This window comes from Protopterus annectens, chromosome 1.part2 (genome assembly GCF_019279795.1).
Source record: "Protopterus annectens isolate FY-2018-M chromosome 1.part2, PAN1.0, whole genome shotgun sequence".
Classification (NCBI taxonomy): domain Eukaryota; kingdom Metazoa; phylum Chordata; order Ceratodontiformes; family Protopteridae; genus Protopterus; species Protopterus annectens.
In genome coordinates, this window is record NC_056727.1 from 883,175,755 (window position 1) to 883,193,057 (window position 17,303).

The window sequence follows — 17,303 nt, forward strand, 5'->3', positions numbered from 1 at the left end:
CCATTAGCTTGACGAGCCTGGTCTGCAAGGCCATGGAACGTATCATCATAGAACTTATAAACAAAGACATTGGTAAACTCCAAACTCTGGACCCCACCCAGGTCGGGTTGAAGCAGTCACCAAAGCCGTAGACAAGGGTAAGGTGGTTCACAGCCTATCTAGATCTTGCCAGGGATTTCGACACCATCCCCCACTCTGGAATTATAGATAAACTCACTAAACTAGGTATAAATCCCTATGTCACAAGATGGGTTGCCCACTGGCTTACTGACGGAACCCACACTGTGAAAGTAGCAGACTCCAAATCCGACTTCAGACCAGTGACAAGTGGAGTACCACAGGGTTCAGTCCTGGGTCCTCTCCTCTTTGGTATCTAATTCTCTGAAGTACAGGCTGACATAGAAGGCCTTTGGCTAATGAAGTTCACAGATGACTGCAAACTAGGAGCTATAATCGAAACTCCTAACGATGTGGACATCCTACAAAAGGGCCTCACTGAGACATATGCCTGGTGTCAAAGACATGGCCTCAAGCTCAATGCCAAAAAGTGCATTGTCATCCCCTTTGGTAAAAACTCTGTACCCATGAACGAAAACATAGGCGGTAGTATACTTAACACCGAAAGTGTGATAAGAGACCTTGGCACACAGGTGGACAGTAGTCTCTCCTTTGATAATCACATCGCCACAGTAGTCAGGAAATCCTTCTACGTAGCACACCTCATCACAAAAGGTTTCTCATCCAGAAAAAAGACGTCATTGTTCCCCTCTACTCATCACTCATTAGACCCATTATGGAGTACAACACCCCTTTTGGTATGTACCTCACAAGACATTTACAACAACTGGAAAGGCCACAGAAATACCTCACAAAGAGGATTACCTGCCTCAAACAGATGCCTTATGCAGACCGTCTCAAAAAACTCCAGCTTTACTCCATCGCATATCGCCTACTCAGAGGTGATCTCTGCCTAACATACAAAGCTATGTCAAACCCAGAGCTGTTGGACATGCTCCACTTAAATAAATCCCAATCCCTCCGAGCTACACGCTCTAGGGACCTAAACCTTATCATCACAATAAACAGAACATGCTGGAGGGATAGATTCCTGTCCCAGAGACTTCCCATACTCTGGAATAAACTACCTATCTATATCAAACAAAGCTTCTCATTAGCACTCAAGAAAAATCTGGATTATTGGATGGGAAATAGGAAATTCACTCTGGGGATCACCTCTGTGGCTCTGCTCGACAGTGGCACAGGAAAATAATTTTCTTCGGTGGCAAAAGCCAGGGTACCTTTTTGGCTGGGCTTGTATAGGCCCCAGGGCCGATAGTCTAGTACCTACCAATGAACCAATTGTTTTCCCCCTGTGCATTTGGTTACTGAACTTGTGGGCATGGCAGCGTATGCTTCTGTTTGCCCACAGGGAATTTGCAAACAGCCATATTTCTCTGCAGCTGAATGTTACTTCAGGCATGTGTCCCCAGTCAAATGTACCACAGAGAAATGTCTCGCTGCCTAGGCGCCTGAACCCCTTACATTTTATACAGATGGACTGTTATAAAGAAGGACTTTGATAAACATTAACAAATAATGCAGTTGTCATGTGGTTTCCCGTAAGATATGTAGTAGGGCAGGAGTTAAACTGCTGGTACGTAAGTAAAGCCCAACCTTCTGGTAACATCTTCAATTATAAGAATTTAATCCATACAAAAAAAATTAACTCTTTTATTATGGAAATTTGGCACTTGTATAAAAGGATCATTGTTAACACTCAACATTACTGCTAAAGTCTTAAAAACACACTGCATTATAAAGTATCTGGGCTTGAATGTAATGGGTTTTCTACATGCACTGGACAGCATTTTACATATGAAAATAACAAACGCAAAGGAACCAAGTCCAAAATCCACACCAAAGTAGTTTTATTAAAGCACTTTTTGTTCCCCAAATAGAAACTTCATCAGATGAAGAATTCTGATGAAGTTTCAATTTGGGAAACGAAAAGTGCTTTGGAGTGGATTTTGGACTTGGTTCCTTTGCGTTTGTTATTTTCATAAGATTGTGTGGATTTTCAACAGCATTTTACATATCAGAAAGCCACATTGATCATTCTAGCTGTACAGATTCATATACTGGTAATAGGCTAACAACATTGGGGGCCTTTCTAAGCCTAGCATTTATAAGTTAAATCTGTCCATAAGGGACATGGGTGCCAGGTCCAGTGTAAATTTCCTATTCCCCAACCACTGATCTAGCCTACACTTAAAATGGGTAACAGATTAACTCAGCTTCACATGGATGGGAAGCCTGTTCCATATGAAGGGCAGTCTCTGGGACATGCATTTGTCTCTCCAACATGTTCTGTTTGTCACAGACAAAATTCAGGTCCCTAGACCTTGCATTTCTGGTACTCTTCGACTTACGAATGTGTAGGAGATTCACAAGCGTGGGGTTTGTGGATGCCTTTTAAACCAGGCATAGATCACCCCTTAGCAATCTATAGAATTATACATCCCACTAAAGTAAAATTCTATTATAGTTCAGTCTTTTAATCTAATCTAAAACAACATTTTTGAAAAAGGACACTCTACAAATGTCAATAAACACATATTCTGTAGCCTGCCTTATATTTAATCACTCTACACTGTTTTCTTCATGTGAGGGAAAAAGCAATTACTTCAGGTGCAGGAGTTGATGTATCTCAGGGTCTTGTTCACTAGTGGAAGTAAAGGGAATGTACCAGTATGTGGCAGAAAAAAGGGAGCAGAGTCAAACACAGAGCTTTTAACTTATGTGTCAAATTTTGTCTCCATCCTCACTTACAGTCATTAGGTTTGAGACAGACAAAAAGGCAGCATAAAAAAAATATTTATTTCTGGGTAACAGAAATGACAGAGCAACAAATATGCCCCCTGCAGAAGGGCTTCTGAGTACAGCCAGTGCTCCTCTATATTGAGAAGACTAAGTTATAGTAGTCTGGCCACCTTCTGAGGATGGTCCTCGACTGTTTGCCAGGGGAGGTGGACCAGGCATAGCCACTGAGAGGAGACCCCAGAGCAGATCAGGGACACACACTGGAGAGATTATTTTCCACAACTTCCTTGGGAATACCTAGGGATCCTACACCCTAGGGACTGTTGCTAGAGATAGAAATGTCTGCTATATGCTGCTTTGCTTGCTACCACTATTACCATCACTATAGTAATCAAGTTTAGAAAATCATGATGATGGCAATGTTCTATAACTCCAAGGAGATCACTGTACCACTTTATACTTCAAAGATCTGGCCTATTACTGAATATAAAATTGTATTATGTAGCCTTGTAACAAGCCATCCGGATAAAAAAACACACGAAAAAGTATAGTTCCTTAGCATAAAAAAACACAGGGTTGTAAAAACCAAGCTAACTGGAAAGCTTTTAAGAACCATTATTAGCGCGCGCGCGCGTGTGTGTGTGTGTGTGTGTGTGTGTGTCTTTGTTTCAATGTCATTCAGAGGTAACCTCTACCTCTTCTATAAAGAAATGGCAGAGCTTATTCTACTTGAGAGTCTATAGCAGGATCAACACCACCACCAGAACAGGAACCTAGAACTAAAAATAAATGTTAGCAATAGTAAAAATATGTGAGAGATGCAACACTTTCTAAGATTATGGAATGAATTTATTCAACTATCAGAACATGTCAGGCATTTACCTCTTTCAAAATAAATCACAATACAAAGCAAAAGCTACTGACATGTGCTTATGGCAATGAAGCTTCTTGGATGCCAGCAAGTCATAAGCAGGACAATCGGACCAATTAACCTAAATGGACTTAAAAAGAAGCTTTGATGTAGAAAAAAAAACTACCCAAAGTAGCACTCTACCGTTTCGTTCTGTACACCTAAACACATTTTCTGTTTCAAAGCTCATAATAGTCATCTCTGTACTGGAGGCCAGAATTCAGATATGGCTATTTACACCATCATATAATGTCTCACAACCACACAACATTACTGTCACACTTCTTACATATGAATGCATGCAAATTACTGTAAAAGACGATATGCAAATGTTCTGAAACAAATTTACCTTTACAAACTTATATGCTGCAAAAACGGCAACTCCTATAGCATACAGTGGCATAAGCGTGAAAGCTAATCCTTTACTATTTTTTGCCCTCTCATTCCTTATTTCCTGCTCCACTGCCACTTTCGCTTGATGTACATTTTTAACTACTTTGCCTTTATTATTTCCAGAGTTCAGGTTCAGAGGGTGACCTCTTTCAGGGCCACCTAAAAGAAAACAAAAATGGAAATAAAGAGTACATAACAACAGTTTCTCATAACTGAATTTAACATGATTTTGCTCATAAGCAAGAAAGGCATACATTATTTTTAAAAAATCTGCAAAACCAGTGACAGACATATACGGCCTTACCTCTCAAAATTAGTAATCCACAACATAAAAATGACACGTATCAGAGTAAGTAAAGTTGCATGAGGCAATCACAACACTCAAACCCATCTTTTTGATAATAACATATAGATACAGGTCTAGATAGTAGGAACTCACCTGTCACAGATCTCTTCAAGCAGTGAGAATGTTCCCCATCTAAGTGCTAATGGATAGCTTCAAATGCCCATAACTGCCAGGTTGCAGGGATGGGAAGGAACTTAGTACTTTAGAGTTATGGCCCCAAAGATAAGACAGCATTAGTTTATATGCATTACAAAAAAACAGCAGCTGGATCCAACACCCATGGTCCACATTACAAAATATTTTACAGAAAAAGCACTGCTAACATCCCCAGCTTCTGCCAGCATACATAGAAGATGCCTATTCTTTGTACAATGTACTGCACCGAACTTCCTGCAATAAATCAGGTTAGTATAGCAAGCACCTGCCATGTGTTTTTTTTCTGCAATACCAGCCACATGCAAAAGTACCTTTCCACAGCTACTTTTAGTCTTAACCTTTGCATACAACCTCAACAGGCTCTATGATCACCTTCCATTGCAAAATAAAAGCATATGTTGATTCAGATACAACAGAACACCAGAAAATACAACAAAATATAAACCTGAAGATGGCAACAGCTGCGAACATCAAAAAGAAGGATGAAGGGAAGAGCAGCCAGAAATGTCAAGCACCTACTATTACTGCATGTACACATAACCCATTGTCTGCTTTAATAAAAGCATACTGGTAGAATAACAAGCTTCACATCCAAAGGATGGGTGGATGCTCCAACCAGCATTCCTTGGATAAATGTTACAGCAAAACCTCTCCTTGTCTTGACAGACACTTCAGTTTATAATACCTGATGAAAGTATGGACAGAAATTAGGTGGTTGCCTCATCAACGTCACCCACTGACACATTTCTAAAATATCCAGCCAGCACAGCGGTTGCTCTAGTACAGTATGCTTTCAACACTCCTTGCAAGTGCTGGTTAGAGGGGAAAAAATTCCATATAGGTGCAGCCTAATTAAAACATTCCATTTTCCACAGCAACTAAATGTGCTTCAAGACTATAACTCCTTTTCATTATACCTCCAGTTCGAATCCATAGCTCCTTACTGTGTCCAGACATTTTTGGGTCTGGCTTCTTTAACTAAGTGACTTGCCAACTAATAAGCAGTATTAGAAAGGGTGGGGAGTTATTAACAAAATTACACTAAGACTGGTAATCTAGCATGTCCTGCAGCAGTAAGATTAATCGCTGTTTGTCATTTATTCATATTTTCATATCAGAGGGCCCTACATGGTATTGTTGAGTATGAAGTGATAAGCCATATTCATTGCCAGTGTCCTTTTATATCACACTATACCAGAGATACTGCTAGTGATTTAGAAACTGTCACATAACATTAAGTGAAACCCTGCATTGTTGAAGAAAACTATCTCTGAAATGTGCAAGTAAATTGCACATCTTGAGTGATATCAAGCATTATTTATAATTATAAAATTAAGCACGTTTCATATTTCTGTAAATATGCCAGTAATGATGCACTTACTGAGGAATTTTTTGTAATATAAAAGGTTGTGTCTGATTAATAAAAATGTTATAACAATATATGTCTAGGTTGTACAAATTCTAAGAAACAACAATTTGCTTGTGAAAGTATGGCAAAAAATAAAACTTTGCTTTTGTGTACATTATAATTTATTATTGCATTTACAGAAAGACTACGAATGAATTGACTTATCTCTGTGAAAAATATTTCTTACTGATATTGCTATTTGTACAGTTTTACTACCTTTCATTGTTCACAAAATATTTGCATTTGTTTATCTTATGCTTTTTATGTTTACTTTTCAGAAGGTGGTCTGGAATGAAAGCTGTGCATAGGCTGCTACAGGTGTTAACCTACACTATTTCACATTACATTTGTCTTATGATCTTGGTCTATCAACTCTCCTCAGATCAGGTTTGCCACTCATCTAACAAAGCACTGGCCTGTGGCAGAAAGATGATAGAAGCTTTCTGAAGATCTGCCAGGTCCCCAGAATAATGACAATTTGGGGAGGAAAGTGAGAGATACTGTATTACATATATATTAGGATGAAGAATATCTAGAATTATGGCAAGTACATAACTTCTGTATCCTTATCAAACAGTCCATCTGATCAGTATTATGGATCAGAATCACAAGTTAATCATAACACCTGAATGGCATAATGACAGAATATCTTTCAGAACTGTTGCCCCAAAAGATGCTTTACATCTGGACAAGAAATCTAATTTGGTGTGTGCCACAGACCAAGTTGGTGTAGTGTTGATCTCATCCAAAGAAGACTTGCTAAAGAAGGCTGTAGAAGTAGTTAGTGACCTTGTTGATTAGTTCTTTGGTTTGCCTGGAGGAGTTTTGAGAATGGTACATGGAATTTAGACTTGTTTCCGAACAGCTTTAAGTTAATCGAACCAGCAGGTCAAGCTCTGAGCTTAATTAAAATGGACCTTTAAGAGAGTTTTATTTTTCAAAATGGGGCAAAAGATTATCCTGTATAATCATAAAAACAACACAATGACTCTTGGTTGTTCTTCTTCTTCAAATAAGATTCCCCTTTATTGTGCAGATTGTTCAGAAATTAAGTAAGCATACTTATTAGACTGAGGAATTAAAACTGCAGGCTTACATTAACCCAGCTGATGCCAATTACAGTAAGGGTGTCTGTAAAAATCCCTCCTAATAAACTAAAACAAGTCACACAGATAAACCAATATGTAAAAACTACAAGTAAAAACTAACTAGGCTAAGGTTTTCGCTTTGTGACTCCTTAAAAAACTCTTGCAGTAGAGGCTCATGGGATGTATGCAAATTAACCCATTAAAAACATCCTGTATTTAAGATATGCGGATCTCACATACTCTATCCTGTTATTAGACCCCTGATGGTGTAAAAGGTTGAACTGGAGATCATGGTCAGCAAATTTGTTTGTATAAAAATAAAAATAAATAAAAATGAAAAATTACTGGAAAGGCTCACCCAGACTCTGCGACAGTTTGCTGTTAGGGAAAGGTTAGTTTGCTTTCTATTTCTTGTATTTTGTATTATTTTATTGCTTTTTTCTATTTTGTATACTGTGATTTGCTTTCTTTACACCGTGTTTTACTTGTATTCTGCTATTAACTGTATATTAAAACTTGAACAGAGACCACAGCTCTGTTTCTTGTGAGTCAGACAGCAATTAGAACAAGTCAATTAAGGAGTCACAAATAAGTTAGAACAGGTCAGTTAAGGTTAATCATCTGTGAACTGAGGGGGGTGGAGCTAGGAACTAAACAGTCTATTTAAGGGATAAAATAAAAATTTCAGAGCTTTACTGGAAAGGCTCACCCAGAATCTGCGACAGCTTGCTTTTTATTTCTTGAATTTTGTATTATTTTACTGCCTTTTTCTATTTTGTATACTGTAATTTGTTTTCTTTACACTGTGTTTTACTTTACTCTGCTTTTAACTGCAAAATAAAACTTGAAGAGAGACCACAGGTCTGTCTCTTGTGAGTCAGACAGAAATTTTTCCCACCCTCCCAGCCTGTTACTGTTATGTTCTTAAACAACACTGCCTTTCTAGTTGCCTGCCCCTTATGTTAATTTGACCATATACCTCATTTCCTCTCTGTTTTTACTGGCTGGTGGGAGTAAGCACAAAATTATAATTTTGTGAAATCACTCCCCTTCAACCATTTACATTTATTGGCCATCCTATTGTATTCCATAGTACCAGAATACAAACGTGGCTACCACCTTTCAATCTATCTTGCTTTTAAACAATAGTGGCTCTCCACTAAAACTTAACTTTTTAGACAAGTTACTTATTTTCATATCTAACTGCTTAGTGCACACTGCAGTGTTTAGGATACACCATTTTTCATCTTACCGTTAAGCATCTATTGCAAGATCATCAGTTATTGGAGAGCCCACATTTTGCTTCTCAGTAGTCATCTTGGGATTAGTGCTTCTGTTTTCTTCTGGTGAGAGAAGGAGTACAGTGACATTATTTCCTGGAAACTGCTGATCACCAGAAAGCCTAATAACTGCATTATAGGTGACAGCTTGGAAGCTGCACATATATACTGATCCTGGTAAGAGTAGGAGAAGAGTGCATTGATTCCTGACCCTTTCTGGTTGGAGAGTGAGAGTCTGTGCTTAACTTACTAGATTGGTCTGGTTGCTATTCAAGGCATCTACCAGAAAAAGGCTACAAGCCTACAGACCCTTGCATCATCTGGGACAAGACTATGGATCACCAAACAGGCTGTAGCCTGCTTCTCTTCTTGGGACTGGTACTAACATTTTGCTTCTGGTGAGAGAAGAAGCAAAGTAGTACTGTATCCCAACAGAGTGAAGCTGTGGTGAGACCAGCATTAGTAGTAGCCAGGCAGTAGCTAGTCATGTGACTCCCCTCTTTTCACCATTCTTGACAAGCTAATTCTTTGTTTTCAGTAAGTACTGCTTGATTTCTTTTTACCTTCAGAATATCTGCCTAAATACTTTATCCTTAAATTTTCAGGGTCTACGTATTAGTTTCCCCTCAAGTGTTTGGCAGTGCTCTGTATAGACTCAAGTCACCTTGAGTGACATTTTTCCTGTAAAAGCACAACTGAAATTTCCTCCAAGTTCCATACAGGACAACTAGTTTGCACTGACAAGCACTGTCCACATAGCTGCAAACCATACTCCTGACAGTGATTGATATTCTCACTCCAACAGTCTAATCAATAAAAAAGGGTATGTTGCCATGGATATGAACTTTCCTACTGTCACAGTTGCCAGCTTAGTGGATATGGGCATCCTGAGGCAATGTAGAAATTACTTCATGTTTACTGACAACGAGTTAATTCTCAAACAAACTGATAAGGTATGTGAGAGATGTATTTACACAACGTCATTGGAGGCAAAGCTCTCACATACAACTACTCCAAATGTCAATAAGGTTGTTAGTAGTACACATGCTGCACCCATCACGCACATTTCAAAGCAGACATACAGACCCACATATACTGAAGCACTTACATGTAACCTTCCTAAACCACAAAGACCTCCTAGACAAAGTATACATAAGAAATACCATCAGCAGCCCCAAACACACTCTTTCAAAACAGCACCTGTATCAACACATAGAGCTACATCTCATGGAGCCTCTACCTCTAAGCCTATAAGGCAAGTCACCACATAATCCAACATTCTAGTCATTGGGGACTCCATTGTGAGACTCGCTGATATCCGTCTCACCAGGCTAAGGAGAATGTACGGTCACTTGCTTATCAGGGGCCACATTACGCATGCACTCAGGCCATTGGATCACAATTACCAATATGACTCATTCATAGTACATGTGGAGTAAATGACCCGGGAAGTACCTCCCTAAACTATATGAAGAGAGACATCATAGACCTTTCCGAATATGTGTCTCACGCTGGTATTAGCCTAGCATTGAGCACCATTTTATCTTCTCCAAGGATGATGCCACTATACGAACAAAAGATGATGGACTTAAATAATTGGCTTAGTTTCTGGTGTCATTCTAAGGGGGTGCAATATTTGACAGCATGGAAGGAGATGGTCAACATATCATGCTGCTTTGCCAGGGATGGTTTGCACTTCTTCCCTCTAGGCTTTCGAATATTAGCTAAAACATTGTCTTCCACCATACAGCCTTTTTTAGGCAATGCCAAACTGAAAGTACGTCTGACATAGCAAATCATAACCAAGAAAATCTAAAGGTATTACTGCTCAATGCTAGGAGCCTAAACAAAAACTCCACTCCCTGGAAGCTCTCTTTACCCTAGACAATGCTGATGTCTGTGCGGTCTCAGAGATGTGGTTTAAAGCCACTGATAGTACACCAACAGTGCAGGATTATAATGCCTTCCACACATTCAGACCACATACTTCACAGGCAGTGACTAAAGGTGGAGGTGTCTCTATTTACATCAAAAATAAATATACTTCAAGGCTGGTCAAACAGGACAATACACTTCAGCTGCTCCATGTTCAAATCACCATAGGTAAAATCTAATGCCACTTACTTCCCAGCTATAGGTCCTCCTATGACCCAGGAAACCCATACCATGTATTTAAACTTATTAGAAACACCAACCATCCAACCCAATACCATATTCATGAGTGACTTTAATTATCCCACTATTAACCGGGAATCCTATACAACATCAAACATACATGCAGAGAGATTCCTGGAGTTTGTAAACACAAACACCCTGGACCAGACAGTCAATACACGAACCAGGGGTGCAACCATGCTAGATCTGGTCCTCACTAACATGGGAGAGTGCTGCACACCCCATACTGCAATACCTTCCCTGGTAAGGTCAGACCACAAAATGGTCTCCTTTGAAGTAAAAATAAAATCTGGACCCCCCCCCCCAGCTAAACTGGGAATATTCAAGAACTATTCTAAGGCTAACCTCCTGCTATTAAGTAAGAACCTGGCAAGACTTCAAGCCCCTATAAACCCTGAGAACACTTCTGCCTATGCAGAACTGTTCACAGAATCCCTGTACAAGCATGTTAATAGCTGTATGCAGGCAGCTGTACCCACCAGGAAGTACATAACCAACTCAAAAAACAAGCCACCCTGGTGGAATCACAAAATAAATTAGATAAATAACAGGAAGAAAATCATGGCAAAACTAGGAGGTACAGCACCCAGCAGGATAAAGGCACTATAATTAAACTAAACAAACAACTCAGGGAACAAATAAAGTCTACCAAAGCCAAATTTGAGGTAAGTTTGGCCTCCCAAGCCAAGGACAACCACAAAGCATTTTTTAGCTCTGACCGCAACCTCAAAAGCAATATGCAGAGCTCATTATAAATGGAGCCACCTACACTGAGCCAGAAGGTACAGCAAACCTCCTGCCTGATAAATTCAGCGTCAACTTTACTCCCCTCAACCTTCCCTCAGGAAATATCATCATATATAACCCCCCCCTACTATCACTAGGGAACAGGTCCTTAATGCTCTCTCCAAGACCAAGAACACTGCATCAATGGGCCCAGACAATATCCCAGGATGCCTTCTAAATAGCATGAAACATGACCTATCAGTGCCTGTGGAATTACTATTTAACTGTAGCCTCCAAACAGGCTTCGTGCATCATGAATGGAGAAAGGCAACAGTCATCCCTCTGCACAAAGGTGAGCCATCTACAGACACTGGAAACTACAGACCCATAAGTCTCACTAGTATTATATGTAAAGTCATGGACGGAATTATCACGGAGATGATCAACAGAGATATAGTAAACCTCCAGACACTGGACCCAACCCAGAGTTTCATAAAGGGCAGATCATGGCTACTCAACCTAGTGGACTTCTTTGAGAAGGTCACCAAAGCAATGGATAAGGGCAAAATCATTCACACTGCTTACCTTGACCTGGCCAAGGCATCTGACACAATACCCCACTCGGGCACTGTTGACAAACTCAAGAGTTTAGGTATAAACCCATATGTCACCCAGAGGATAGCCAACTGGCTCACAGACAGGACCCAGGAAGTTAGAATTGGGGAGATCACCTCTACAAAGAGGCCAGTCACAAGTAGAGTCCCTCGGGGATCAATCCTTGGACCGCTCCTTTTTGGCATTTACTTCTCAGAAGTCAAGGCCAATGTCAGTGGTCTCTGGCTGACTAAATTTGCAGATGATTGCAAATTAGGAGCTGCCATTGAATCTCACACCGACAGACATGTTCTCCAGGAGGGGCTGACACAGATGAACAACTGATGTCAGAGTCATGGACTAAAACTAAATGTCAAGAAATGCATAACAGTATCCTTTGGGAAATCATCCATCCCTGGTAACTATCATATTGACAACACACCCCTTAGAGCTGATGTAGTAGTCAGGGACTTAGGGACACACACATATAGTAATCTAGCCTTTGATTATCACATGTCTACAGTGGTGAGGAAATCATTCTATGTTGCTTAACCTATAAACAAAGGTATGGCATCTAAGTCCATGGAAGTCATTGTTCCACTGTATTTGGCATTCATCAGACCTATCATTAAGTACAATTCCCCCTTTGGTATATACCTAACCAGGCATACCCAACAACTGGAATGTCCACAGAGGTTCCTCACTAAAAGAATACAGGGCATAAGTAATATGTACTATACAGACCGCCTCAAGGCCCTATCCTTGTACTCTGTCTCCTACAGAAGGGAGATCTATGCCAGGCATACAGGGCATTATCAGACCCACTCTGATGGACCTCCTGCATATCCACAAAACAAACAGTACCAGAACTACCTGTTCTAAAGACTTGGACCTTGCCTGTGATATAAATAGGACCTGCTGGAGAGATAGGTATGTATCCCAGAGACTACCCGTTCTATTGAACAGACTTCCCATCCATATGAAGCAGAGTTCCTCCCTAACCCAATTCAAGTGCAACTTGGGACAACTGGATGGGAAACCAGAAATTCATCCCTGTTTTGGCACCTATGTCTCTGATGCAAACAGGTATCCTGTAAATGGTTTATCTCCCAGGCCCATGCTTACAATTATCAAGGGTATCAGAGATTTGGGATGCATGGCTAGGCTTAAAAAGGCCCTTGTGGTTGTTAGCCTAGTAAACATCTATGAACCCATGAGCATTTTTCAATCGTAGAAATCCATGTGCTTTCGCAGATCATGTCGTCAGACCTAACTTCTAACTATGATAAGACTTTAAGTGACTGTCTTTGGGAGTGATAAACAAAATTTCAATGAATAATCAGGCAAAACAATCCCTTTTGCTCTCAGTAACAGGCGTGATGGTGTAGTTTCCTTAGGTTTAGTATGCTGGTTATGGATATGTGAGAGTTCAGTCCAAAGACAGTCAATGTCTTACTGTAGTTAGAAGTTAGGTCTGATGAAGTGATCTTCGAAAGCGCATGGACTTTTACGATTGAAAAACACTCATTTTTACTTCTATACAAGCATGAATTTTCTGACCATGATCAGCAGTTCAACCTTTTACACCCTTGGGGGTTTAATAACAGGATAGAGTATGTGAGATCCACTAATCTTAAACAAAGGATGTCCGTAATGGATTAATTTGCATATATCCCATGAGACTCTAGCACAAGAGTTTTTTTAAGGAATCACACAGTGAAAACCCTAGCCTGGTCAGTTTTTAATGTAGTTTTTACAGATTGGTTTATCTATGGGACTTGTTTCAGTTTGTTAGGAGGGATTTTTACAGACACCCTGGTTTATCTATGGGACTTGTTTTAGTTTGTTAGGAGGGATTTTTACAGACACCCTTATGGTAATGGACATCAGCTGGGTTAATGAACACTTGCACTCTTAACTCCTCAGTGTAACAAGAGTGCTCAGCTAATGTCTGAAAAGATCACACAATAAAGGAAAATCTCATTTGAAGAAGTAAAACAAAAAGTCACCATGTCGTTTTTAGGATTGTGCAAGAGAATCTTTTGCAGCGTTTTGAAAAATAAAAATCTCAACATCTGTGTTAAGCTCTAAGCTTGACCTGCTGGTTTGATTTGCTTAAAGATATTCCAACACACATCTAAATTGGTCTGATGGTATTGGTACAAGGGAGAGCCTTGGGTTATTGCTCTGATCATAGGAGCTTCCAGGCGCTAGGACAAAGAATGCTAAATGTAAGGGACACAATCTGAAAGCCACCCAGAAAGGGTTACTTGCATTATCTTTTGATGTTATCGGTTGGTGGCAAAGCACACAAAAAATGGTCATCCTTTCTAAAGGGTTTTGTTCTGTGGAGGTAAAAACAGAGCTGCTATAGACCTCCAAAGTATAAAGACTGTACTCCCCTTTGTTTGAATGATTGGGAAAGACGGCTAGGTGACTCAGCTGATTCAGACTGACTTCTGTAGCAACATCTGGAATGAAAGAGAAGTTGGTTCTAAGGTTTACTCTAGCTTTGTGGAAAAGCAAATATTGGAAATGAGAAGACAAGGCTTGTAATTCTGAAACTCGTCAGAAATTATTGCTACTAGCAAAAGTTTCTTTCAGAAAAGAAATTTAAATTGCACCAAGGAAGCTGGTTCAATGGGAGGTCTAATCAATGCCTCCAGTGCAAAGTAAAGGACCCAGGGTAGCCACTGGATCCTTGACTGGGGATGGGGGCAAAGCAAAAAGGTTCCCTTCAAAAAGGCCTTGCATAAGTTGAGAGAGGCAACCAAACAGCCATCAGTGCCACAGTGAAGTTAGAGATAGAGGACCTTTGAACCCCTACAGTCAAATAATTGGAACCCTGGTTACAGAGTTGAGAAAGGAATTTTAATATAACAGGAAGGGACACTGAAAACGGACCATAGATTGATTAGCCACCCACAAGGAAAAGCATTTCCATTTAACTTTTGTAAAGCTTATGTGTATACTCCTTTTCAGAAGCTGAAATAACATGAATAGCACCTGGGAATAAGACTCGTTTTTTGGCCATCATCGGAAATGGAAAATCCATGTGGCTGCTTCAGATTGAAAAGGTTCAAATTAGGTCATCCAGATGGATGGGACAAGAGATCCTGGTGGGTTTTCTATGAGTCAAGGGAGCTCCAGTAAGTGAGCCCTGAGCTAGGGAAACCATATCTGTCAAGAACTGTATGGGGCAATTAGAATTAGCTTGGCTTTGCACTTCAATACTTTTTGAAGCAACTTGCTCAAAAGGGGAAGAGTAGGAAAGGCTTAATGACCACCAGAAGGCCACTGTCCAACAAGAACATCAGTGACTGACTGTCCCTCTGGGAGGATCAGGGCAAAGTATCTGTTACACTTTGTACTGGTGGGGGATGCAACACAATCACAGTAAAATTTAGCACTGCATACACTGCTTGGATTACATCAGCAAATGTCTTTGCCTCTTACTTTATAAAGGAAATCTGTGCCACTGATTAAGTAATATTTTTCCACTGGTTTGTTTTAATGGAGCAGTTTACATTTGGCACATTTAAAATGCTTTTAGTTGTTTTGTTTATATTCCTCGAAAAAGCAATATTCGCAGTATATATGGAAAACGTATGTTGGGACGGGAAAACAAACATTGTTTGTAGACCAGCGCATATGAATTTTTCAAGGTTGGGTTATACTTTGTCCAATACTCTGTGTATAAGAGATGTTGGACTGGTAGACATAGGCACTCTATCCCTGTGGAAAAAACTGTTTACAGTGAATAGATCAAAGTTTGTAATTCTGACTCTTACTCAGAATGCAGTGACTGCCATTAAAGGAGAACCGCTCCAACAGACAAAAAACATGTTTATTTCTCTCTACTGTTCTTTTTAGCATGCACCTACCAGACCATATCTTACAAATGTCTAGGACAGGACAACTTCCCCGTAACCCATAAAACAACTGCCATTATCTCTCCCATCCTACCCACTTACTCACTAACAATAAACTCCACCTCATTTCTAACTACATCCATAAGCTATACCCATTTTAAATTCAGCAGCTCCAACTCCAAATCAATGGCAACCCAAAAATACCTAACCATTCTGCAAAAATTAGAAGTTATGTACCTACCATAACGTTCCATGTTAGTTGTCTTCTCTCGCCTACTTTCTTGCTGGATGGGTTCGGAGCCGATCCTCGGCTCCGACTCGGCACTAGCTTTAGCTCGAGAATTAGAAGTTATGTACCTACCATAACGTTCCATGTTAGTTGTCTTCTCTCGCCTTCTTTCTTGCTGGATGGGTTCGGAGCCGATCCTCGGCTCCGACTGCACTTTAGCTCGAGAACTCCTTTTACCAGCTCGAGGCAACCCTATATCCCATGATGCAAGGCGGAACTACCTCAGATCTCGTTTGGCAGCTAACTAACCCTGGTAAAGACTTATCCTAATATAATTAGGAACCATGGTTCCTAAAAGAAGTCCTCATAACAATGCTCCAGAGGAAGCAATCTAATAGGAACTCTCCAAGATCTGTCCAGACCAGGGGGAAGGAGGGAGGGGTTAAGAAAGAAGGCGAGAGAAGACAACTAACATGGAACGTTATGGTAGGTACATAACTTCTAAATGTTAAGTTGTCAATCTCGCCTTCATTCTTGCTGGATGGGACCGTCCTAGCACCTGTATCCCGGGTGGCTCAATGGAACAGACTCTTGAGAACAGTGGAACCAAAACTGGCCCTATCTCTGGAGGCCAAATCCAACTTGTAATGAGACACAAAGGTATGAGGCGTGGCCCAAGTAGCTGCTGCACAAATAGTGTCAATGGGAAGTCTATCCTGAAAGGCTACAGAAGTGGATAGACTCCTGGTCGAATGTGCTTTTGGCTTAGAAGATAGTTGTTTGGCCGTAGAGAGTACACATAGGAAATGGTGGAAGTCAACCATCTAGATAAGGTCACTTTAGATACTGGAAGACCCAACCTGTTTTCTGCATAGGAGACAAACAATTGGTCTGATTTTCTAATTTGTTTAGTCCTATGTAAGTAGTACCTGAGCTGACGATGAACATCCAAAAATGCAGCTTCTGTTCAGCTCTGTCAGAATAGTTAGGAAAGAAAACTGGTAGATCAATAGATTGGTTAATATTGGCTTGAGATACAACCTTGGGAAGAAAGGAAGGGTTAGCTCTGAGCGAAAACCCTATCCTTATGAAACACCAGATAAGGTGAACGAATACAGAGGGCCTGAATCTCAGAAACTCTTCTTGCAGAAGTAACAGCCAGCAAAAATATAGTCTTCCATGTCAACAACTTTAAAGAACACGTAGCAGACGGTTCGAAAGGAGGTAGAATTAGGGATGCCAACATTAAGTTCAGATCCCATTGCGGAGGAGGATGTTTCACAGGCGGTTTTAGGAGAAAAACTCC

General features: G+C 40.3%; 1 protein-coding gene across 1 annotated transcript in view; it reads right to left on the bottom strand.

Annotated features, from left to right (window-relative positions):
• Positions 1 to 17,303, bottom strand: part of CCDC107 (coiled-coil domain containing 107) — a gene marked incomplete in the record, with an annotated part of 750,510 nt that overhangs the window by 508,217 nt on the left and 224,990 nt on the right. The window contains 1 exon segment of the mRNA XM_044059421.1: positions 4,080 to 4,282. Within this exon segment, the coding sequence (XP_043915356.1) occupies positions 4,080 to 4,282 (203 nt within the window).